The sequence below is a fragment of the Gigantopelta aegis genome, chromosome 10 (assembly GCF_016097555.1).
Source record: "Gigantopelta aegis isolate Gae_Host chromosome 10, Gae_host_genome, whole genome shotgun sequence".
Lineage (NCBI taxonomy): Eukaryota > Metazoa > Mollusca > Gastropoda > Neomphalida > Peltospiridae > Gigantopelta > Gigantopelta aegis.
The window spans coordinates 28,747,619-28,774,395 of record NC_054708.1 but is presented as its reverse complement, the minus strand read 5'-3'; the positions used below and the strand labels follow the sequence as shown (position 1 = coordinate 28,774,395).

Genomic DNA, 26,777 nt, shown 5'->3' with positions numbered 1-26,777 from the left:
CAAATTGCACATATATTTTATATTATTTCAAAACTATTCTGTTGCACCAAACTAGTAACTGACAATAGACAAACAAAACTAACTCTCATTAAGATGAGAAAATAAAAAAAATAAAAGAGAGAAGATAATAAAACTCATCAGTAATTGATTATTTTCGACATGAAAACAGTTTGTAAATTAACTTTAAAAAAAAGACAAAACGAAAAGAATATTTAACAGCATTTCAGCACATTTTAAACTAGGCTATTTAGTGATGTATTGTTATTTCAACACGATTCTGAGAGGAAGTGGAAACCTGTTGTTGCCACATAGGCTATTCCCAATGAAACAGCAGCAAGGGATCTTTTATATGCACTTTCCCATAGACAGGACAGCACATAACATAACATAACATAAGACAGACAATGATGTTCACTGAGAAATATCAAACCTTGCACATTGCATCTTATTCAGCAGTCAAAACTATATATAAAAAAAAGCCCTCACATGTTGATAGACGATTCATAATAATGGGCGATATTAATATAAATCACTTAATTTAATCAATTCTCTGTGCCATTGTCACGTTTCTGGTTAACAGAGCCTTTTTAATGATGAAAATTACATACTACTTACACTTTCTTCATCGTAATGTTCACAGTAGCTGAAACTGGATTTCACATCCCAACAAATAACATTCGTATTAAAAAACTTATATACTGCATCTCAGTAAGCAAAATACAGTTTCAGCTTTTGAGATATCACAAACACTAAAAAAACCCATTGGATATGTGGGGGATTTTTATTTCAGTACCGGCTCCAACCTAGATTGAGTTCACTGCTAGGCCAAATAAGGTTTTTCATTCCAGTACCTGCTCCAACCCAGAGTGAGTTCACTGCTAGGCCAAGCGAGGTGGTTTTTCATTCTAGTACTAGCTCCAACCCAAAGTGAGTTCACTGCAAGGCCAAGCGAGGTAGTTTTTCATTCTAGTACTGGCTCCAACCCAGAGTGAGTTCACTGCTAGGCCAAGTGAGGTGGTTTTTCATTCCAGTACCTGCTCCAACCCAGACCGAGTGCACTACAAGGCAAAGTAAAGTTTTTCATTCTAGTACTGGCTCCAGCCCAGAGTGAGTTCACTGCAAGGCCAAGCGAGGTGGTTTTGCATTCTAATACTGGCTCCAACCCAGAGTGAGTGCACTGCAAGCCCAAGCGAGGTGGTTTTTCATTCTAGTATTGGCTCCAACCCAGAGTGAGTGCACTGCAAGGCCAAGCGAGGTGGTTTTTCATTCTAGTACTGGCTCCAACCCAGAGTGAGTACACTGCAAGGCCAAGTGAGGTGGTTTTTCATTCTAGTACTGGCTCCAACCCAGCGTGAGTTCACTGCAAGGCCAAGTGAGGTGTTTTTTCATTCCAGTACCTTCTCCAACCCAGAGTTAGTTCACTGCTAGGCCAAGTGAGGAGGTTTTTCATTCCAGTACCTGCTTCAACCCAGACCGAGTGCACTGCAAGGCCAAGTAAAGTTTTTCATTCTAGTACTGGCTCCAACCCAGAGTAAGTGCACTGCAAGGCCAAGCGAGGTGGTTTTTCATTCCAGTACCGGCTCCAACCCAGAGTGAGTTCACTGCAAGGCCAAGCGAGGTGGTTTTTCATTCTAGTACTGGCTCCAACCCAGAGTGAGTGCACTGCAAGGCCAAGCGAGGTGGTTTTTCATTCTAGTACTGGCTCCAACCCAGAGTGAGTTCACTGCAAGGCCAAGTGAGGTGGTTTTTCATTCTAGTACTGGCTCCAACCCACAGTGAGTTCACTGCAAGGCCAAGCGAGGTGGTTTTTCATTCTAGTACCTGCTCCAACCCAGACCGAGTTCACTGCAAGGCCAAGTAAAGTTTTTCATTCCAGTACTGGCTCCAACCCAGAGTGAGTTCACTGCAAGGCCAAGCGAGGAGGTTTTTCATTCCAGTACTGGCTCCAACCCAGAGTGAGTTCACTGCAAGGCCAAGCGAGGAGGTTTTTCATTCTAGTACTGGCTCCAACCCAGAGTGAGTTCACTGCAAGGCCAAGCGAGGAGGTTTTTCATTCTAGTACTGGCTCCAACCCAGAGTGAGTTCACTGCAAGGCCAAGCGAGGAGGTTTTTCATTCTAGTACTGGCTCCAACCCAGAGTGAGTGCACTGCAAGGCCAAGTGAGGAGGTTTTTCATTCTAGTACTGGCTCCAACCCAGAGTGAGTTGACTGCTAGGCCAAGTGAGGAGGTTTTTCATTCCAGTACCTGCTCCAACCCAGACCGAGTGCACTGCAAGGCAAAGTAAAGTTTTTCATTCTAGTACTGGCTCTAGCCCAGAGTGAGTTCAACGCAAGGCCAAGCGAGGTAGTTTTTCATTCTAGTACTGGCTCCAACCCAGAGTGAGTTCACTGCTAGGCCAAGTGAGGAGGTTTTTCATTCCAGTACCTGCTCCAACCCAGACCGAGTGCACTGCAAGGCAAAGTAAAGTTTTTCATTCTAGTACTGGCTCCAACCCAGAGTGAGTTCACTGCAAGGCCAAGCGAGGTGGTTTTTCATTCTAGTATTGGCTCCAACCCAGAGTGAGTGCACTGCAAGGCCAAGCGAGGTGGTTTTTCATTCTAGTACTGGCTCCAACCCAGAGTGAGTGCACTGCAAGGCCAAGCGAGGTGGTTTTTCATTCCAGTACTGGCTCCAACCCAGAGTGAGTTCACTGCAAGGCCAAGCGAGGAGGTTTTTCATTCCAGTACTGGCTCCAACCCAGAGTGAGTGCACTGCAAGGCCAAGCGAGGTGGTTTTTCATTCTAGTACTGGCTCCAACCCAGAGTGAGTGCACTGCAAGGCCCAAGCGAGGTGATTTTTCATTCTAGTACTGGCTCCAACCCAGAATGAGTTCACTGCAAGGCCAAGCGAGGTGGTTTTTCATTCTAGTACTGGCTCCAACCCAAAGTGATTTCACTGCAAGGCCAAGCGAGGTGGTTTTTCATTCTAGTACTGGCTCCAACCCAGAGTGAGTGCACTGCAAGGCCAAGCGAGGTGGTTTTTCATTCTAGTACTGGCTCCAACCCAGAGTGAGTGCACTGCAAGGCCAAGCGAGGTGGTTTTTCATTCTAGTACTGGCTCCAACCCACAGTGATTTCACTGCAAGGCCAAGCGAGGTGGTTTTTCATTCTAGTACTGGCTCCAACCCAGAGTGAGTTCACTGCAAGGCCAAGCGAGGAGGTTTTTCATTCTAGTACTGGCTCCAACCCAGAGTAAGTGCACTGCAAGGCCAAGTGAGGTTTTTCATTCTAGTACTGGATCTAACCCAGAGCGAATGCAATGCTAGGCTAAGTGAGAAAGTGAAAAGCCAGATATAGGAGATTAACCTACTTCACATGTGTAATTATCCCGTGAAAGAATATCCTCACTGGGGGATGATTACCAGGCAGACACTGCAATTTCCATATACCCCAGACTTGAATGATACCGAGACAGCTCCAAAATGTTTGTTTTCTTTTAACACCACCACTAAAGCACATTGATTTATTTATTGATTTATTGGATGTCAAACATTTGGTAATTTCGACATATACTGTAGCTCTTATCGAGGGAATCTGCTATATTTTTCCATTAGTATCAAAGGGATCTTTTATATGTACCATTCCACAGACAGGATAGCACATACCATGGCCTCTGATATACCAGTCGTGATGCATTGGCTAGAATGTGAAATAGCCCAATGAGTCCACCGACTGGAATCGATCCTAGACAGACCACACATCAAGTGAGCACTTTAACACTGGGTTACGTCCCGCCCCTCTGAGAGAGCTCAAATGTCAGCAAGCATGAAGCATGGCCTTGTCAAGTAATGAGATACCGAAAAGGAAATACATCTCGTTATCATCATCGGTATATGTTTGTGATGTCCTATCAAACTGTTTTTGTGTCTGGGTTAAATCTTTTTGTTTTTGAAAAACAAAACAAAAAAACCCTCCCTCCAAAAAAACAAAGCACAACAACATTAGTTAAGTATGACTAGAAACACACTAGATATATGCTGACATTGATATTCTAAGCCAAAAAATGCAATTAATAAGTAATTTTAATTGTTAAAGAAGCTCTGTTTTAATGGCTGCTAAGTCTGGAATACTGGCAAACAAACTTAATTTCATTTGAAGTTTTCTACAAGGTAATAAAAAAAATAACAACTAATGTCAATAGTTAATAGTTCATTTTGTTTAACAACACCACTAGAGCACATTGATTACTTAATCATCGGCTACTGGATGTCAAACAATTGGTAATTCTGACTCATAGTCATGAGAGGAAACCCACAATCTTTTAAATGCACTTTCCAACAGACATAAGCACCTCAGGTGAACACTCAACTGATTGAGTTAAATCCCACCCCTATGGCAATAGAAAAAACAAGAAGAAAAAAAGTTTGGTTTGTTTAACGAAACAACTGGAGCACATTGATTAATTAATCATCGGCTATTGGATGTCAAACATTTTGTAATTCTAACTCGTAGTCATCAGAGGAAACCCGCTACATTTTTTGCTAATGCAGAAAGGGATCTTTTATATGCACTTTCCCACAGACAGAATAGCACATACCACAGCCTTTGATATATCTGTCGTGACACACTGGCTGGAACGAGAAATAGCGCTATATGCCCACTGACGGGGATCGATCCCAAACCGACCGCGCATCAAGTGATTGCTTTACGACTGGGCTATGTCCCCCTCCCCTAATGTCAATAGATACTAATTTTGCGTAAATTGGTCACAACCATATGAAAGAAAAATTCAGAGTTACAAGGAACATTTTTTTCGGTTTTACTATTCAAAATTCAGATATCACTACACAATTCTAAAACATTAAATAGCACGTGCTACTCAATATTCCGCTGGTCACTATTTGTCGCTAATCAATATTTCTATAACAAAATGTTCCCCGAGTTAAAAACTTTGAATGTAAACTAAAATGTAGAGATTTTGTTTTTGATTTTCAGACACCTAAACAATTTCTCGCATGTGTTTCACATTTCCATCTTTCCCTATATGCCACTCTTGTAGATGTGCTTCAATGTCTCTGTGGGATGTTGTGGCTAGTTGAGAATAGGTCAGATGAGAATGGATACTATATACTGATGGGTACGACTGGTGGTAACACACAAAGGCAACAGTCATGCCTAGTAACGATCCAACCAACACATCTGCAAAAAATAAAAAATAAATAAACAGTTATTTCAAATCAAATTTTAAAAATTATGGTCCACTGGTAATATATAGATAGAATAACCCAAACAACACAACTGCCAAAAATTTAAAATAAACAGTTATTTCAAATTTCTAAAATTTAAATTATGGTCCACTGATGATCCCACATACAGGTGATAGTCTTACCTGGTAAAGACCCAACCATCACAAACATTTGAAATATAAATGTAGAAAAGATCAGTAGTACACGTGGGTTATGATCAAGTTACTTACCGATTACACAAATGCAATTTACATGAACAAGCAATTGGTTACCTAGGTAAAAATCAAGAGACCCAACTTCGGGTTATTTAAGATTTTGAAATATTTTCCCTTGAAAGTATAGTCAGTGACTTTAATATGGAGATAAGTAATACTGACTGGAATAATATTTTGTCTTAGAAAGATTGGTGAAATCGAGAGTCTGTGTTGGAGATGGACTGCCTCAAAATACAATAATTATGGCCACCCACACAGAATTCTGATTGCAACTTTACAAAAAACACCTGTTTCTGTAGAAGACCCACCTTGCCAATGGTGATGGTAGTCTGCAGTTCTTGACAAGGCTATTAGTATTGGCCAGACAAACAGTGTAAGAACCGAACATAACCTCCAGGTTCTGCCACGCCCACTGGCACTAAACACATGCAGCTTCCCAGCAACATACAAACCCATGTATCCTAAACTGGAAAATGAAACTTAAAAAAAGAGAAGAAATAATAGAAAAAAGAAAGATTTAACATAATAACTAGTGGTATTAACATGTATATCTTAAACATTTAATAATCATAGTTTACAATCTGCTGGGGCCTTATTAACAATATATTCCTTTCCTCTCTACATATACATTCATCCCTTAAAGATATAAAACATTATATTCGTCTCTGACAGGCAGCCTCTGATTGAATCAATACAATGGCTGAGAACAGAATATATATAAAGAAATAAAATATACACGATGCTGTTGTTGTGATTTCATGAAACAGTCATACTGCAATTGGTAATTTTCACTTATGAAATTAAAGTTACTTACAGATCTGTTTTCATAACTATGTACATATAAACTTGTACTCGGGTACACATACCACATGCAACAAAACTACTGAGTTGTGTTTACAAGCACCTGGATCCTATTCATAGTTTGTTTATTCATTTTGATTTGTCAGTGTAGTATATATGAATGCATCCCCTAAGAGATTTATATATAACGTGTGGTATATATCGATTGTAGAATACTAGTAGTGGTTTCTTTTTCTCTATTTCCTTTTTCCTTAAAATAAATCTGATAGTTGTTCACTACAATGTAGTTTTGTCAGTGCATAAATCTGACCATTTTTATACCCCCAACCATGCAGGATATACATCAAAGTGACATACCCTAGTTTTTATACACCAAGGCATATGTATCACTATTGGAGCTGTTTTTGATAACTGAAATCAGTCATTACTAAGATTTTATTGTTTATATTATCAATTTCTATACATTACATGTATTTCTGATCATCCTGGTGTTTTTAATATCACAAAATGTACATTTCATATTTTAAAAAATGCATGTGCGTCTGAGAAGAAACAGTTATGGAGTAGAGTTCTAGTCTGTTTTTAAAAGTATTTCACCGTGTCAACATCACAGACTCTTGTTTCACTCTGTTGTAACTTTATCCAAGTGTGTTACAGGTTTGTTGGTTTAAAGGGAGGGTAAACTCAAATAAGAGCCATGTATGTTGGAAAGATGCATAACACTTTAACAAATGAAAAATGTGTAATTTTAGAGTTAATCAAAAACCATCATTATTCCTTCTAACTGGGGGCAGCCATTTTGTTTCGTTTTTGTGATGTCCGGTGGTATAGCTTCATCAACCTGACTTGTAAAAGAATATAAATGACTTGATAGCATAATAAACTATTTAACTAAATATATTTCAATTTGCATCAATAGAACGAAATGGAGTTATAGTATTTTTCTCTTTAAAAAAATCCAAAGAAAAAATGCTTATTATTAGGCCTATTGGTAGGGTATGTTCGAGCGAAAACAACCACTCACAATACCCAAGTGATAATTTTCTTTTCTTTGGGACTATGTAATTGATCAGTTTTGTGATTTTAGATGGGAAAGTCTACTTAATTAAGGGTTTTACAGAATTACTTACAGTAATAAAGTGATAATGTCCATTACGATTTGAGGGGAGTCCGCACGGCTATCAGACAATACCTTGTCATCTTAATAAAAGAGGCACGTCTTTTTAGTGTGTCTAGACACAGTGTCTGGGGACCGTCTGAATATACACCTGCCAATCAGGTACAGGCCATGGAAAGAAAAGACCAATTAACCAAGAACACACTCTGATTATTATTTCAGTACGTGGGTTAATTTATGTACAAAACATAATACAGTTATTTCAACACTTTGACAATGGTGTCTTATTTTGAATTGATAAATAATAAATACTTGTTGCCGGCTTACTGGGATGGATATTATTACAGAACATTGCGATGCATCTGCAAAAATCTGGTATGTTTTGTTTCTTCAGTTTGAAGACTAATTCCTGACTTGACACATTAGGTATTACGTAACCACCAGCTCGCTAGAGGGCGTATTCACTGGGATGGTACAAAATGGCTGTGCCTGTTATATATAATAGCCGTCACGTTTAAACATTTTATTAATTAACTATACGATTATACTTGTTGATATTAAACAATAATAATGTGCGTTATATATCGTCGAATATGCATACCATGCCAAATGCCTTAATTGTCCCTTCCTTTAACTAAACTTAGTGTCCATTTTTATGGGCTGAAACTAGGGTCTGTGCCTTTAATGTTTGGTAATACCCCAACCTTCTTTCACTATTGCCGCAATATAACTGACCAACATTATTAGATTTAGTGTCATTATTTTTTGTTTCTTTGATATTAATGTATGTGTAATAACAATAAAAATTCATCTGAACAGAAAAATTGGAAATTTTAATAAAAACAAAAAATGTTACATAAATGTCTTCTATTTTTTTTTTCTTAATCAAACTAAAAAAGATTTGAGGGCTACCCTGGGGCTTAGCCAGAAAGGAAAAAAATGCCGAGGCAAACCCAGACTTGTAAAATAAATATCAGTGTCATGGGAAAAATAAAATAAATCTAAGAAAATTCCAGACGAAGCAAGCGCCTCGTCTGCCTCATGCTGGCTATGCCACTGCTACCACTGAATGGAAATAACAATAAAAACAATTGAAGAATCAGATGTCATCATTTACATAAAGTTAATAATCAATCCAGTTTTAATGTGATAAAATATACCTACATGATGAGTGTCCACTTGGAAAACTTTTATAGCCCTCAATGACTGTATCTATATTGCCAGTACAGTTTATTCCTTCATGTATTTTTCCATCAGGATAACATCGTGCTAGGAAATCTGGGCGAGGTCTAGTTAAGAATGAAAAAGTATTTTAACTTCACACCAATACATTATTAAAATAGGACTACTGTACCCAGTTTAGAATGTATCCAAAGAGTGTTGGCACAGTATTATACATTGCAAAAGTTTTTGCCTATACCAGATGTGATTGTGATAAATTTGTAGAATTTTAGTCTGTTTGTCATAATTTATTTACAAAAGTACAATGTAGTGTTAAGAGTTAACACTATATTTACTATATGTTATGTAAATGTATATTATATTGTTGTTGTTCACACACACACACACACACACACACAAAATAGATAAAATTACAAGCATTCTGAGAACAATACTAAAGCAAAACATGTTCCCTACAGAGCCCAACAAATGTTCTTATCTCCTAATTTTCTTGTTTCAACCAGTGCACCACAACTGATCAAAGGCCGTGGTATGTGCTTTCCTGTCTGTGGGAAAGTGCATATAAAAGATCCCATGTTGCATTAGGAAAAATATAACAGGTTTCGTCTGATGACTACGAGTCAGAATTATGAAATGTTTGGCATCTAATAGCCGATGATTAATAAATCAATGTGCTCCAATGGTGTCAACAAACTTGATAAATAACTGTAAAAATTAAACTTGATCTGTAACATTATAAAGCTACATGTACCAGTGTATACAAAATTTTCTCTAAATACCTTCAGGCATTGCAAAAACAAAAGTCTGGAAAACAAATGTTCATATCTCCTAAGTTCAAGGGACATAACTCTGTGCAAAATGGATAAATTGTCAGGAAAGTCAAACTCAATCTGTAACAAGACTTGATAAAGCTGTGTAAATTCCAGCTCATAATTTCGAGACATTGTGAAAAAAACATCTGGAAAACTATATGTGGGACAGATGGATGGACAAACAGATAGACAGATGGATGGAGATGAAACCTATAGTCCCCTCCAGTTGGATTGGTAGTGAACTAATAAAAAAGCCTATTACATTTGGATGTCTAATATATTGTTATTTCAACATTTGGTTTTTAAACAGTCCGGGGCGATCCCCGTCAGTGGGCACATTGGGCTATTTCTCGCTCCAGCCAGTGCACCACAACTGGTACATCAAAGGCTGTGGTATGTGCTATCCTATCTATGGAATGGTGCATATAAAAGATCCCTTGCTGCTAATAGAAAAAGAGTAGCCCATGAAGTGGCGACAGTGTGTTTCCTCCCTCAGTATCTGTGTGGTCCTTAACCATATGTCCATCGCCATATAACTGTAACTAAAATGTGTTGAGTGCATCCTTAAACAGTCCATGCTTCTACCAAACAGCAGAAAGGGATCTTTTAAACTTGGAATACAACATGAGTAGATTCTGTTTTTCTTATGAGATGTTTCAAAACATATCTAATGAGCAAAAGTGAGATGATTACATTTTTAAACAAGCATTCTGAGAGTAAATTTAAGAGAAGTGTAAATGTGGTAAGTTAAATATTGAAGGGATCTTTTATATGCACCATCCTACAGACAGGATAGTACATACCACAGCCTTTGTTACACCAGTTGTGGAGCACTGGCTGAACTGAGAAATAGCCCAATGGGCCCAAAGATTCCCATAATCGATCATGTATCGATCGTGCATCAGGGGAGCGCTGTACCACTGAGCTATGTCCAGTCCCAAATATTGAAGACTATCCATGTGTCAAGATCCAAGGTTATGTGGGTGTTATTTTATGTATAGCTTCAATTATACGGTAAGGAATTATGTGTGAAAGTTTTGAATACGTGTTTTGACAGTTGTACGGTAAAGTTTTCAGTGTGGCCAGGTCGCTATAACGATAGCCTTGAGTCGGCCTGTGCGAGAATGTATGTTGCGAAGTGTCCGGGAATGCACGTGCAGCAAGTGTGAGTGTGTGAATAAAATAGTTTGTGTGTGCTTGGGTCTGGGCAGTCAATCGAAGGTTGCAGTGTGCACGGTTGTGCCAGAAATGTGGAGAAAGAAGTTGTTTCTCTGTGGTGAACATTGGATTGGCGTGAGTTGTATATGTATTTAGTTGGGAAGTAATTTATTCATTATAAATTGTATTAATGTGTATATAGATAGATATATATATATATATTTCATGTTTGAACGTAACGATTATGTCACGCAATGTTATAAAGTAAGGTGAAGTCGCGCAGTTACAAAATGAGGTGGAGTTTAGCTTTAAATGTGATATTTATTGCTGTGTGTGTACAGAAATGTATGTGTATTTATTACCGGGATGCAGTACGTAAGATGGATTTCTTACGCCAGTAAGATAAAGTTACTGGATGAATTTATTTTGAAAATGTTATATTTTCATTATAGTGTCCCGGAGCGGATTTAGACCAGGGACCAGTCTTCCTAATCCGGTGTTGTCGGAGTATATGTGTACGAAGTCAACGTGTTGAGGTCTTGTGTGATGTTCGTCAATGGCTGGAGGTGGCGACGTCTGTGATGATATCTCGTGTAGTTAGTCGACATGGACAACCCAGTGTGATCGTCAGTGGCTTGAGATGGCCATAGTGAGCTCCAGTGTAGTGGTTTACTGTTGTATCTGAACAGTAGAACAGGTGTAACTATTGGAACGAGCGTGACTAGTGACTATTGCTACTATTGTAAATGAATGTTGGAAACAGAAACATTCAGATTGGAGAAAACTTGAGGTGTTTTCTCTTTTATAGATACATTACCTGTCCTCAAACAAGTGCACCTCCCCCCCCACGCAAGTGGTCTGGTCCGAACATCCCAACAGCCAATGGGATGGCCTAAATTCTTCTACTGCATACTGCTCTCTAGTTCCGGTCACATGACTGTAACTTCCTTCTTTTTCCCTGAGCGCATCGCACAGAGAACAGGAAGCGGGGAGGCCCGGGCGGGATGAATTTTGAGGACAGGTAATGTATCTATAAAAGAGAAAACACCTCAAGTTTTCTCCATTTCTATAGACATTACCTGTCCTCAAACAAGTGCAGCATTCAACAGATGGTGGTAGGTGCCGAGATCCGTAGATGCTTGTGATAACTCCCCAACCGGAAAGAGGCTGACTAGTGGAAGAATGAGGCCAACCTTGGTAAGCTCTCCTCCTAGGGATGCCCGTCACAGACCAATGCAGGTGATGTTAGTAACAACAACCAGAATGGTGGCATCCGTCAGCAGTGGCAGGTATGGCTCCCAGAACAGGGACCAGGAGGCGGCTGCCACATCTCTGACAGGGTGGGAAGTCGTAGCCACCAGGGATGCAGGTGTTAGGTAACCCTCACGTATTGAAGTGTTATAGATTTTTCAATAACAAGCGACAACCTAATGAGGTGCATCCGTCAGAACATTGAACAGAACAAGCCCCCCGAGTGTTTTCTGTCTAGTACACCAAAGAACTGTTAGTTCAATAACGACAACAAATAACCACATGCAGTGCAGGTTATCGAGACAAAAGTTCCGGCACCAGTGCGTGAACTGTGCAAAAGAACAAAAGTCTAAGCAATCCTCACCTGTCGATTCGATGGACATCTCGGTATGTAGCCCAGAATCAGACAGACATCAACGGCGACGAGGATGGCTTGTATTCAACAGAGTCTGTGCAGCAACAACCGGACCCAGATGATGGAACCCCTCAACGTCTTCTGTGGAGACATCCCTCAGATAATAGTTGGCGAAGATGGAGTCCATAGCCCAGAAACAGCCAGTGATGATGTGCTGAATGGATGTGTTGCAGTGCAGGGACATCGTGGCAGCCAAGGCACGGAGTTCATGCGGATGGGAAGCAGACGGAGCAGGTAAACCCTCCTTCTGATAGGCGGTCAGGATAGAAGACCGGATCCAGGTGGCCACCGTGTTCTTGGTAATATCCCTCAACCGACTCTGGTAACAGGAGAGGAAAAGTCTTTTACGATGTTGTCGAAAAGATCTGGTCCTCTCGATGTACTGGTGCAGGGCTCTAACAGGGCACAACGTGAAGTCCTCAACGTCCGCCGGACCAACGATAGAGGAGAGGGCCTGCACAACATACGAGCGAGGCGCTTGGTCTGGTAACTGATTCTTTGCAACAAAGGTCATGAGTAACCCCAAGTTGACTGCACGCCGATCTCGGTGAAAACGTACCAAGTCTACATCAAGAGCATGGAGTTCTGAGACACGGGCAGCCGTGGCGAAACCGAGTAAAAACACCGTCTTCCGCGTCAAATCTTGCAGGGAAGAGGATTCGATCGGCTCATAAGGTGCGGTCGATAACGCTCGTAACACCAGATTCAGGTCCCATCTTGGTGGCCAAAACCGGTGTACTTGATCTTCAAGGCGAAACCCTTTGATCATCTTATTGATCTCAGGAATACCCGATAACTTCGTTCCAATAGTGACATCACGAACAGTAGCGATGACCGAAACGTACCCAGCGATGGTAGACCCCTTCAATCGTAAAGTAGTCCGCAGATACAGCAAAAAATCAGCAAGACGAGGTATCTGGATCGTCTGAGGTTTGAGTTTTTGCCGGACACACCATCGGTGAAAGCAAAGCCATCTGACGTTGTAAGCCGCTTTAGTAGATGATCTGTGCGCTTTCAAAATGGCCACCGTAGACTGTGAAGAAAAACCTTTCTTCCTCAAACTCTTGGAGATAAAGTCCACGCGTGCAGTTGGAACAACTGCGGACGTGGATGGTATAGTCTTGACGTGGGATGCAGCAACAGATGATCCCAGTCTGGCAGTGGTAAAGGATGTGGATCGGCAAGACGTATTAGATCTGGATACCACATCCTGGATGGCCACATCGGAGCAATGAGTAACAAGCGACAATGGTACAGCTGAACCCTCTGCAGCACCCTTGGAAGGAGGATTGGTGGAGGAAAAGCGTACGTGTCCATCTGTTCCCAGCTGATGGCCAATGCGTCGAGATCCAGAGCTTTGGGATCCGGCACCGGAGACACGTAAACCCTCAGCTGATGGTTGAATCGTGTGGCGAAAAGATCGATGTTTGGTGTCCAAAGTCTGTCGCACACCCATCGAAACGCTTCCGGATGGAGCATCCACTCCGTCGGCTGTGGAGACGACGGCCGGGACAATGTGTCGGCTAGTACATTGGAAACACCTGGAATATGACGAGCCCGAAGTTGCAATGGAATTTCGTCGACCAGCTTGTAGAGACGATAAGTCAACTGCAGCAGACTGCTGGAGCGAGTTCCGCCCTGACGATTGATGTAAGCCGCCGCGGTAGTACTGTCTGTGGCCACCATGAGAGAGGCTTCCGTCAACATCTGTCGCCAATGAAGGATAGCGTAGTAGACTGCCAATAACTCTAGCAGGTTGATGTGGAGTCCGAGTTCGCCGGGAGACCACAGCCCTGAAGTAGTCTGGTTGCTTAGATGGGCTCCCCAACCTTCCAGTGACGCGTCGACGAACAGGTGACGAGTGGCTATGAAGGCCCGCATAGAGACACCTTCTAAGACGTTCGATCGGAGCTGCCACCACTGCAGGCTGGAGCGTAGATCGTCCGGGAGTGAGATGATCAAGTCCGGATTGTTGAAACGAACAAACGGGTTGAGAAACATCTGCAAGCGCCGCAACTGGAGACGACCTCTGAGTGTCAAATCCTGGGCGGAAGTGAGGAGACCCAAGAGACTCTGCCAACCGCGGAAGGTCATTGGAGCGGTGAGGGCTATGGCAATCATGGTCTGGATCTTCTCCCAACGGTCTAAAGGAACTTGAACGAGGCCCAAGTCGGGTCGAAGCCAAGCGCCTATGAACTGTAGAGACTGCGTGGGAGCCAGTCGAGATTTCTCAATGTTGATAATCCAACCCAGCTGCTTGAGAAAGTCCATGATGAAGGCAACATGTGCAGTCAGCCCTGTCTTGCTGTGACACCTCATCAGACAATCGTCGAGGTACGGGTAAAAGGATATACCTCTGCGATGCAGGAAGCGTGACATCGGAGTCGTGATTCTGGTGAACAGCCATGGCGCTATGGATATCCCAAAGGGCAGGACTGTCCATTCGTAATGCCGACCCTGTAGCACGAACTGCAGGTAGTGATGAAAATCGGCATGCATCGGAACGTGCAGGTAGGCGTCCTTGAGATCTAACGAGGCAAGCCAATCCCCCGGTCTGATCACGGCTATGACATCTCGCAACATTAACATCTTGAAGGTCGGAGGAGGAGACAGGTAGTGGTCGTTGAAAACCGCCAAGTTGTGGATCATTCGCAGCTCCGGAGAATCTTTCTTCGGTACGAGAAAGATGTCCGAGTAAAAGCCGGGTGTTAAGTGTGCTTCCGAAATGCTGCGAACGGCTCCCTTCTCCACCAGCTTGTTGACGGACTCCTGTAGAACCTTGACTTGCACGACGGAATGCCGCGGTTCTCGAGGTTAAGTGGTCAATGGAGGAATGGCAGACAATTGCAGACGATACCCTGTCTTCAAGATCGACGTGACAAACGGATCTTGGCAAAGTGTCTGCCAGTTTCGCCAATAACGTTGTTCTGGTTCAAAATCAGGGGCGGGCGTAGGTTGAAGCAATCTGAGCAGTCCACGATCTGTTGGCTGGCGTCAACGTCGACCAGGCTTCCCCTGGGTCCGAGCTGGAGGACCGGATGGTCGTCTGACCGGAAACCGTCGAGAAGGTTGACCTCGAAAGGAACCTTTCCAGCGCTTAGATGGTGGTTGTGGAGTGAATGTAGACTTTCGCTTCGTGGATTCCAACGTCGAAATAAGTTGCAACGCTTTGACAGTTGCTGTCGACTGTTGGTCCTTATCATTGGCCTTCACCACATCAGAAACCTTGCCTGCAAACAGCTTCGTTGCGGACCACGGTTGAGCTAACAGCTCCTTCTTATGCTGGAAATCCAAAGTGGACTTTTTCAGATAAGCCTGGCGACGGTATTGCATCAACATCGAGGATATCGAAGTCACCGAAGACGTCAGGAAAGCTAGCATCTGCGCCGATTGCTGAAACAGCGCGTAGCACCGTGCATCTTTTGCCTGGGTGGCCATCGCAGCAAGGAAAACGTCCAAGTAAGATAACACAAACAAGCAACGTCTCTGGGCAGTATCCATGGCTTGTACTTGTTTGTCCGTCAAATCCACGGTTGACGACTTCCCAAGACGGTGAACATCTTCATCCAAAGACGGAGCTCCATTTGTAAAGGGCATGTCAAACACCGGATACATACGGTGACCCCAAGACGGGAAAGCGACGAAGGATGCTGTCTCTTTAAAGGTGCGGTCTAAATCTGTCGCCACCTCGGATACGAGTGTACCGGCTGCCAAGGAACGGATCACCACATCTTCCGGAGGGACATCAGTTGCTATCATCGGTGTCGGTCCCTTCTTGGACGGCGTTGGTGGATGTGGCAAGGACAGCAACATGTCATAGACGGCCGCCAAGCAATCCCTCATAGTCATATGGTCAGGAGAGTCAGGCTCATCAATGATGGAAACCGCTGTAGGCGCTGCATCTCCAAAGTCTCGAAGCACTCGAGCACAGGCTAATCGATCCGCCGAAACATAAGCCACTGGTGAACCGGACCGTGGACGGTCCCGTCGAGAACCCTCAATAGAAGGTCTGCGCTGCAGATCCACGGAACCCGTAGGGAGCCGTGCAGGTCGTGGGGAACGGCTACGGGCCCGGCTCCGGTCCCGGCTCTGCTGCGCCGAAGATGACTTCCCCGCTGAAGATCGGCGATCCTTGGAGGCCGTGGAACGTCTAACTGATTGAGTCGGCTTGTCAGAGGGCTGCCATCTGAAGTCTTGCATCCTGGAGCCGCACCCCCCGAAGAGGGGACTGGAACCGGACCTGACCCCAAACCTGCCGGTTCTGGTAAGGCCGCCATCGACACCATGGTCTCTTTCAGCATAGTGGGTAGCATCGAACGTAATACTTCTGCTACGGAGTCCGCAATTGAAGGCGAAGATTCCACTTTCTTGGCTCTCGCCGACACCACCTTCAAGTAAGCCGCGAACTCGACAGTAGACAGGCCCAAACACAGGTCGCATCTCGAAGAGAGGCTACAAGGAACACGGCAACCCGGACATAAATCACGAGGGTCGCCGCCTGCAGTGAACTTCTTACAGCGTAAACACGCTTGTACCTGTCGCTGAACATTAACATCCGACATGATAATAAGTTTTCAATCTGTGAAAGAGAAAGAAAAAGAATCCATGACACAAACACAAAGCCGGTCAACAAAGACGCCATTTTTCAAATGGCGTCCGACACGACAACCGGCAATATAAACAACATTTCATGTAATTAAACGCTTGGAAAGTCAAGCGAAATACGCGAAAAACATACGAAAGCTAACGAAATTAAGGTGAAAAACATTTCACCCAAACACAAAGCCAGTCAACACAGACGCCATTTTGCAAATGGCGTCCGACACGACAACCGGCAATATAAACAACATTTCATGTAATTAAACGCTTGGAAAGTCAAGCGAAATACGTCCGACACGACAACCGGCAATATAAACAACATTTCATGTAATTAAACGCATGGAAAGTCAAGCGAAATACGCGAAAAGAACATACGAAAGCTAACGAAAACGAAGGTGAAAAACATTTCACCCAAACACGAATACAAAACCAAAGGTCTTATAAAAAAATTGACTCCAAACAGAGCCAAGCAAAAGGACGTCCAGACCCTTTAGCGAAGAGAAAAAGAAGGAAGTTACAGTCATGTGACCGGAACTAGAGAGCAGTATGCAGTAAAAGAATTTAGGCCATCCCATTGGCTGTTGGGATGTTCGGACCAGACCACTTGCGTGGGGGGGAGGTGCACTTGTTTGAGGACAGGTAATGTCTATAGAAAGTGTATTTTGCAGTGCTGAGACTTTTCCCTAGATGAACTGGGGTGTATTTGAGTTCATTGAGACATTTTTGTATACATGTATTTTGGGGATGGGTTTAGTTTTGGTGTATTATAGAGTGTATGTGTAGTGTGATGGTGTGGTATGTTGTGTGATGTGTGATATTCATGTGTATATATTTTGTAATTAAATTATTTGAATATCACTTAGCCTTGTTGTTGCTCCAGTTCGTGACACCATGGTTAGGATATCCAAAAAGCATTATCAAGTGATGAAAATATTTGTAACGTTGAAGTCATGGCATGTTCTGATAGGTGATTTACAGTTACAGGGAAAACAATTTAGTTCCACTAGCCTTGTTAAATATGTCTGCAGGGTTTTTTATTTGAATAGCAAAATTGGTGCAGTGCTGGACTAAATGAACTGAGCTACAAGTTGACCCAAGTTAACAAAGCTGATGAAACATTTAACAAGGCTGAAGTACAGGTAATAGTAGGTCATATCAGGCCATGGACATTATGATTTCCCCATGTATAGTTACCTTCCAACAAACAGTTTAAAAACATTAGTCAGTGACGCAGTCAAAAATATGGAAAGTGATACACCTACAATATAAAAAAGTTTACATGTATAATAAAATGTGCATAGAATATAAAATATTAAAGTGACTTACAGAATAATTACAAAAAAGTGGAACAATTTGGTTAAAAATGATAGAAAACAAACTGAATACTTAAAAAAAGTATAATTTTTGTTTTTCAATTTTTAAAATTGTTTAATAATTTTATTTTTTTAAATCCCTTTAAAAACCAAAAAAAACCCATGAATATATATATTTACAGTTTCTTTTATTATTACAATATACCCATACTGCTATCTAATTGACCAAGTCATAGTAAAGAGTTTTAAATGAAAAATAGGCTTATAAGCTAATGGTATTAAACTGTATTCTAACCGGACATAAGTAACACATTTTGTGTTTAGAAATCACTGATTTCAATTGTCATAACCCAACCACACATGTATGGTATGGTAAATTAATTTAATCAAATGCGCGACACAATACTGATGGGAATTTTTTCTATTTTTCTTGCGTGACATGAGTAACAAAAATATCAGTTTTACTTGGCAATTTCAAAATGAAGACTGTCTTTATGGTTGCATCTGGTTAGGATACAAATTTTATCACATCACTCGCGTCCGGTTAGGATACAACATTAGGATTATTAATAAATGCAATAAAGATCATTCCCAATGTCATGATAACTGTCAAATAATCATTGTATTTGATGTCTCCTCGTTAACCGACTATTTCCCGTTCTCAGAAATACATGTGATGACATCCATCCATCCAAAACCATCACCCACCATTCACCCTACACATCCCTCCATCCATCCCATCCCTTCCTCCATCCATCCATTCATCTACCCACCCATTTGTAAACCATCTTACTGTATCACCATGCAGAGATCTGAATGAAATAAAATTCTATTCTGTTCTGGCTGGTAAAAAGTGGTAAAACAATATTACCTAAACTGGCTTCCATACAATCATGCCTGTCACGATATCTCAAGTAAAATAGAGTCAACACTAACAGAGGAACACCATAAATTGTTAACTGAAATACAGAAAATGACAAACTCACGAAAAGAGAAATCTATATAAATGTAAATATAAATAATACAGATTGTATAAGAACTTTTAATGTAACTTCAATTTTAAACTCTACATATAATATTAAACTTTTTCTTTAATTTATACATACAGTTCTAACCCCCTCCAACTACATGCAAATACTTTGAAGGCTATGAAATATGGGTACTTCCATGCATTTCAATTATCCATTTTTATAAGTTGATGTTGATCAAACGAACAGTTGCTCTGTTATATAATGCACAGAGTTAAGAGTTTTGATCCCTACCCAATCCAACCAGTGCTCTACCACTGGTATATCATGGGATGTCATAAACAAATTTCAAATGACTATTTCGTGTCTTAAGATGAATGCACACGGTAGTGAAAAATATTGTTTTCCGAAACAAACTTTAGTGGACTTAACAGATACCACTTTCTCCTATCAAGAGTAACCTATGTAGTAGTAGTAGTTAAATTTTCCTTTCATTCTGTTGAAATAATGATATAAATTACCAAATGTTGGAAACCTAACAAATGTTATATTGCTGGCAGATAATGTATACCAAGTATTTACATTTTGCCATCATTAAAGCATGCAGCACACGCTGCGACAAGTGGAGATTTTTTATCACAGGAGACAGAAATCTCCACTCATCTCAGCGTGTGCTAGGGACTTGAAACAAAAATCTCAACAAGTCTCGACGTGTGCTAGGGTACGGCGACAAGTGGAAACAATCGCATGAGACTGTTTCCAAAAATCAAACATGTTTGATATTTGTTTCCACTTGTCTCCACTCGTCTCCACTTGTCGCAGCGTGTGCAGGGTTTTGCGACGGAGACGCGAGACTACTTTCTTCGATTGACCAATCAACGCTGGCTGTCGTGGCACATGACTTCAAAATGGTAGCCCCCATGGAAGCATTTAGTTGTACACACGATAATGAGGATATCATTGTTAAATTGTGGGCGGAACGACCGTCCTTGTTCAATATCGAGTGTCCAGAACGCCGCCGCCATTTCTTTTTCAGGTGCAGTTGAGTGATGTCACGAAAGCTGGAAATGTCACGAAAGCACCATCACTTGCTAGCAACTGCATTGGTATCAGAATTGTGCCTAAAATGGCCTTTCAACAACAATGTATGTAGGGAAAAGATCACCATTAGACCTCAGCAAGGAAAAGGAAGGGTTAAATATAAGGGTTAAATGTGCGATAGTCGGCGATAAAAATCTCCTGTCGTCGCCAAGTGTGCGGGGTTTTGAAACAAGCGGAGATTTCTGTCTCCGGCGACAAAAATCTCCACTTGTCGCAGCGTGTGCTGCATGCTTAAGGAGCGTTACTGATGGCACAAAAATGCTGTGTGTACTATTGTTAAGTTTGAGCCCAGCACATTGCTTATTTCCCCTCCCATAAATAAATTTCAATGTCACTTCTCAGCCTTGCTTCCAACTTGCAGGGTTTCTGCCAGAGGGTAAAACAGGTATGGCGCCATACCCAAAATGTTTTGCAGATTTTATTTTTTTAAGTTAACCTTTTGACAAAATCAATTATTCTTATCATTACTGAATGATTTTCTTAACCCTATCCCTAAACTTGACCTAGTGTTTTCCCTAGCTTGTTTTAGCATGGTGCGGCACCATGCCTCAATAGTCCATAGCACCATCTTGCCTTAATCAGTGCCATGCTGCCCTGAGATTATACAAGCTTTTTTCAGTAATTAATTCTAAAATTGCCTTTATAAAACACCCAAAAAGGTATTTAATAATTAATAAAATATGCCTTTTTATATCTTTTGCCATTCATTTATTAAAGGAAACACATAAATTACATTAATGCTTATTTTAATTAATTTTTGTGTATTTTTAATGAAAAACAAGTGCCCCGAAAATGGTGAAAATGCCCCAAAAGTGTTTGGTCTACCATGCCTTGCCTAATTTCTAGGGAAATCACTATTGACCCATTTTCTTTTAGGGGTAGGCCCCCATACCCCCTATTGACTGTGGTTGCATTCAATTCTATAGTGCCGTACACCAAAATTTCTTTCTGGCAGAAACACTTTCAAGACCAGTGAATTTGTATTATGTCACACCTGAGTTAAGCTACCACTACAGAGAGTTCAAGTATTCCGTTTCACTGACCTAGGATTTATAGTTTGTGAGAAACTCATCTAAATGCAAAACTTTAATGTTAAACTTTAAAGCAAAAGGCAATAAGGCAAGACAATGAAAAAAAGGCCGAACACAGTTTATACTATATTAGATGATTTTGGAGAATAAAAACGTATCCTCATAACATAGGTGGCTTCTTAATACAGGTGGCCACTAGAGCAGGTCTGACTGCATCTCATACTTACATGTAACATGTCCACCGAGTAATAGGCGTTTGTCTTAGGAAACCGATACAGCCACATTTCTTCAGGCTGAATCTTCCTGTGAAATCCGTCCATGTCATCGGTCGACCTGGCAACATATAAACAAAGATATAGTGAAACTATAAATATCCAGGATTTTTTTTTTATTGTTGAACCCCCCCCCCCCCCCAAAAAAAAAAACAGAGCCAAAACCAAATAATTCCTATATCTTTTTGTGAGGGTGATAGGTATAAGAAAACATTGCCCCCTCCCATTTCCAATTCTCCACTTCATGACGTGAGTACATAACATTTATTTCTAAATCTGTTCTATCATTATATGATTACAGTAACAAATATATCAGCAAAGCTATTTTACTACTTTCTGTTAGGAATTATAGGTTGCTTTTATTGCTTTATTCAGCATCTATTTTCCACATTTATATTTTTAATGCAGAACAGAATTGGTAATCAGGCATGTGCCTATCGACAGGTAATTGTACCACAAATAATATTATATATATTCATACATTAGACCTGTAGGAACGACATTTAGAGTAGGCAAGATAATCATTTAATACAATTAACCTGTATTTAGCAACCACCTGTCAACAAAGCTGACTGCTTAACACATAATATAATTGTACCTGTATACAATAAAGAGAATAATTCGGATCCCAAACTCCTGAAGTAGATGCATGTTTTTTTCAGTAAAGGCAAACATCGTGGTCCAGTATCTTCAGCTAGAAAAGTACAAAAACAGATTGTTAATAACATCAAGACCAACATGAGAATAATATCAACACTAACTTGAGATATGCTTTGGCATTTGGCGCCAACAGGGGCTTCCCACAAAAATCTTTCGCTAAAAATAACAAGTACAGAGAAAATCAGATCAGCATGACATACATACATGTACAATATTAATGATTCCATGCAAAACTGACAACTGCACTGATGACACGTAGAAAAGTCCATCAGAGGAGTTGGACATTAAACATGGCAAACTATTAGTCTTCAGCAATGTCCAACTAGGATAACATTATGGAGAATTCGCCTCAACTGAATGCAGAGCTGCCACCAGTTCTTTGAATCAATGCATTGTCATGTATTTAACCTGATATGTTGTAAAAACACAAAGCAATGAAGAACATTGTCATATGAACCCATCACCATTTATTCAATATCGTGTCATGATTTACCACGTTACTTTCAGAGATTGCTATGTAGTACACCATTCAGAAATGTTAAATAGTTGTTCCTTATCAATTTCAAATCAATTAATAAATATGTATTTACTGTAGTGTGTGTATTAGTGATTAATATGTGAACATTTTTTTATCAGGGAGCTCGAAAATGATCGATGTACAGGTATTTAACGTCAAACATAGAATTGGTGTACATATTTGAGCAGGAATTTTTGACTACCGTTTTGTAGGCAGCGATTGTGCAAATTTATATAGATTGGTCTCAGACAGTTAGAGAGTGAGATAACTGTCCAAATATCCATTTATCTCTCAGAAGCTATGTCTCCATGTGTGCGTATGCATATGCGTATGTGCGAATCTAAAAATTCGCTTCTATGTATTTAAATTGTGGTGTCTCTATGTGTATGTATGCGTATGCGTGAGTGTCTGCATAAAAAAAATGGGATGCAGTCGATTCATCCACTGGACAATTCGTCCACAGACGATTCGTCCACTGAGGAACTCGAGACGATTCGTCCACTACAAAAAATCAGTTCTGGACGATTCGTCCACTGGGTTTTTATTTCCCCAGTACAATTCGTCCATGGACTAAATAATGTGTACTACATGTACGTGGGGGCTAAATAAATTATTAGATATGTTTTACCCCGTATTTGTTCTTTGCTGTCATAAATTTACAAAGGTGAAAATAAATTATATTGCATTAGATTACGCTTGGTAGATGTTTTTGTAACAATGCTCTGCAGATAATCTTTAGCCCTTCCCTTTCAACTTGTTTAGTTTCTGTTTGCTTTACCAGTACAGGGCTCCATTTTACGAAGCGATCTTAGCGTTAAGATCACCTTAAGTGCATAGCTACATAATGCATTTATGGTGATCTTAGCGCAAAGATCGCTTCGTAAAACGGGGCCCAGGTGTCCTCTATTGTGATATTGTGAAGTAATTAGCTTAAGCTTGTTTCACCAAGTTGGATCCAGTAGCGTCTAAAACAACATTTAATTAAATTGGAATTGAAGACGAGTTTTTATTTTATTTCGAGGTTATTAGGCATATGGGGATAACATGTGACGAAGGAGGGTACAGTGGATAGAATTTACGCCATTGAAGGAGAACATGACATGGTAATAAAGTCTTCCGACGCAGAAGCTTGCATTACCTATTTACCCCATCGTGACATGTGAGATAATGTACGAGCGAGTGGACGAATCGTCCACATGATAATGAATACAAACAGTTAATAAAAACTGGATATTAATGTTGAATTTTAACTCTATTTTACTTTTTTGGTTATAGTATACCACAAAATAATGTTAAGAAACGATTACAATGTCAAAGAAATAACTATTAATATGTTTGAACAAAATGCAGTCATCGAGTGGACGAATTGTCCGACTGAGTGGACGAATCGTCTGGTAGATGAATCGTCCATGGACGAATTGTCCAGTGGACGAACTGTCTGGAAAGCAAAAAAATGTACACACAAAATCGGTACATGTAGCGAATTTTTCTCTACGCTCATGCAGTACGGACACGTAAATTCCATAAAATTACGTTATCAGTGAATTTTCCGCTAAATTTGAAGCTAACATTGTGGGTGTCTTTTCGTGATTTCAATCTTTTCAACATTATTATTATTATTAGGCCCCTATTATTATTATTATTATTATATATGTATTATTGTTATTGTTATTATTATTATTATTAACTTTATTATTATTGTTATTATTATTATTATAACTTTATATTTTGTTATTTTTCATAATTCTGGACAAAATATTAATTTTAAGATTCCAAAGATGAAAGAAATACAAAGTACCTTTTGTCAAATATATCATATCAAAAAATTACCGTTGGATATGTTTTATTTACTGTGTACGAACCCAAAACAAGGGTGCGAAAAGTGACTGTCGACGTGTCGTCGACCTTAGACTTAGTCTGCTGGTCAGTAAAAATTGGACATAAACTTTGTAAATGTGAGAGCTCTTTAACGACATTTGTTTCAATGATTATTTCTACACAATTATTATTATTATTATATTTTAAATACATATATATTTTACCTCACACTGGTACTCCAACCCCACACGCAAAACTCCTAAATTGGCATAATCACTTAAATCAGGGAGAAAAAAAATCTCCGACCCATGTTTACCTGTAAACCGGAATATCATCATGAGTTTCTCCCCTTGACTAGGGACGTCAAAAGCAAAAACGGAACCGTGCCAAACACTAGGTCTAGAGAAGAAGAAGAAGAGGGAGAAAAATGGGAGAGATAAAAATCGCCCATTTAAAACTCACGTTCAGACATACCTAGGCCGAGTACTGTGCCGTTCCAAAGCTATTCGGACAGTAATAAGGGATCAGGCTAAAACGGAACCACTACCAAAACGGAACCATTTTCGTTAACGAAAACGGAACCGATTGTGGCTATAACGGCACCTCACTGTATTGGCTAAAACGGAACCACACATAATAGAGAGAGAGAGAGAAAAATGAAAAATCATGACAGGTTTATTGCCGAATAAAGCCGGTCAAAATCGTATTATTCAACATGTGAAACCGTGGATTGTGCTACGATAGGAATTAACACTTACCAAATCTTTTGAGTTGTTATTACTGTAGACTGTTGATTATCAAGCATTTAAGTTACTAGAATTACACCTGTATTGCTAATTGTTAATCCCATCACCGATTCCGTCTAGCCGGAGTGTCGCAGACAAAACATCAAAGCTCACGATGTTCACTGCACAGCCTTGCCGGGCTTGCGTAGTTAAGTACACAACAATCGATTGCTTGTTTTGTAAATAAATAAACACCATTTTACTTTATTACGTCTGACTTCCTTCATGAGATCTGTTAGTTGTTGCTGTGTTTAAAAAGGTAATAGAGTAAATTAGTGCCTTCAGTACAACTGTTATTTTTAGCTTGAGCACGTGCTAAGATGATGCTTGACGTCACTAATCGAGGCCCTTACTATGTAGCCCAAAAATAACAACACTCATGTATATATAAACAATTTCACTTATTTAATTCACATAAAAATGAACTATGAGCAATCATGTTATAATAGCATATATTATTTTCTCATTGGGAATGCGAGATAAATAGGTTTTGATTTCGGTGCCGTTTTAGCCATCGATTTTGGTGCCGTTTTAGCCAACGCAGGTTCCGTTTTGTCCACAGATTTTGGTACCGTTTTGTCCAATTTGGTTCCGTTTTCGCCTGGGGCCGTTTTGGCACGGTTCCGTTTTCGCTATAACCCAGTAATAATAGCTCGGACAGTTATCATAATTTTATATAAAAAAAATTAATGATGATTTTTTTTTTTTATCATTTCGTTTTGACAACCTACCATATTGCTTGGTCATTTCGTGCCTGGCCCTTAGTTTTGTTTTGAAATATTTTACTGATCAGAATAAAAAAGTCAAAAGGATTGCACAACAAGCAGAGCCTATATAACTGCTCTCCTAAACAAAATGGACATCAGACAATAATCAATATTCATAATCATATATAAAACATAATAACATAATGTCCAATGGCATAAAGTATTTAACATAATTAATATTTATTAATATATAATAATAAAAGGTAGAGAGTAGATTTATAGAATAGAAATGGGATAGTCGAAAAAATTTATTATCGTGATGATCCTATTGTTGGAGCTAAACCTTATATGGGGCAGTAAAAATCAGAATAATAAGTTAGTTCAACTCGAATCTCTTACTTTCAGCTCTACATTTATGTAGGCCTACTGCTTTAAAAATAAAATAGTTTTCTTCAATTGCGTGAATAATGAATTGGTTAGTTTGTTGAGCCGGATAATTAGTAGATCAATGTTTAAGATATCAAGGTAATGCCTTAGTCCATAGTCAATTCGTAGCATGGGCATTTCATACCATTGCAAAACGTCATTTAGTACCATAATAATTTTGTGCCATTGTTGAAAATCATTTTGTACCATTACATAGTCACGGGACCACAAAACATGAATTCCGAACATCTATACGAATTAACAGTTCTAATGCATAAAAGGAAACGGAAATGTCCGTCTGCTATTAATAGGCAAACTAACCGATAAATAATTTAAATATAATTTTATTCTTATTTTCACACATGTTCTTGCAAACATAATTCCATAGAATAATTACATATTAT

General features: G+C 40.1%; 1 protein-coding gene across 2 annotated transcripts; it reads right to left on the bottom strand.

Annotated features, from left to right (window-relative positions):
- Nucleotides 1-4,590: 4,590 nt before the first annotated feature.
- LOC121382597 (phospholipid phosphatase 5-like) lies at nucleotides 4,591-26,644 on the bottom strand. 2 transcript variants are annotated; one of them, XM_041512112.1, is made up of 8 exons: nucleotides 26,542-26,644; nucleotides 22,059-22,154; nucleotides 21,416-21,521; nucleotides 18,960-19,047; nucleotides 17,970-18,033; nucleotides 8,523-8,647; nucleotides 5,749-5,919; nucleotides 4,591-5,178 (listed from the first exon to the last, which is right to left on the bottom strand). In XM_041512112.1, the coding sequence occupies exons 2-8, from the start codon at nucleotides 22,133-22,135 to the stop codon at nucleotides 4,979-4,981; spliced, it is 831 nt and encodes a 276-aa protein (XP_041368046.1). In that variant the 5' UTR covers nucleotides 22,136-22,154; nucleotides 26,542-26,644; the 3' UTR covers nucleotides 4,591-4,978. The 2 variants fall into 2 exon arrangements, with proteins under 2 accessions (XP_041368046.1, XP_041368045.1); XM_041512111.1 differs by lacking the exon at nucleotides 26,542-26,644 and adding an exon at nucleotides 24,680-24,772.
- Nucleotides 26,645-26,777: the final 133 nt, after the last annotated feature.

Bases quoted from the DNA above. Each gene is read 5' to 3' on its own strand.
- LOC121382597 (XM_041512112.1), bottom strand. From the start codon at position 22,135: ATGTTTGCCTTTACTGAAAAAAACATGCATCTACTTCAGGAGTTTGGG. The intron at 19,048-21,415 runs GTAAGTATGAGA...TCTGTATTTCAG, and splicing joins ACTCGGTGGACATGTTACAT to TTAACAATTTATGGTGTTCC. The intron at 8,648-17,969 runs GTAACTATACAT...ATTCTTAACTAG, and splicing joins TTTAAACTGTTTGTTGGAAG to ACCTCGCCCAGATTTCCTAG.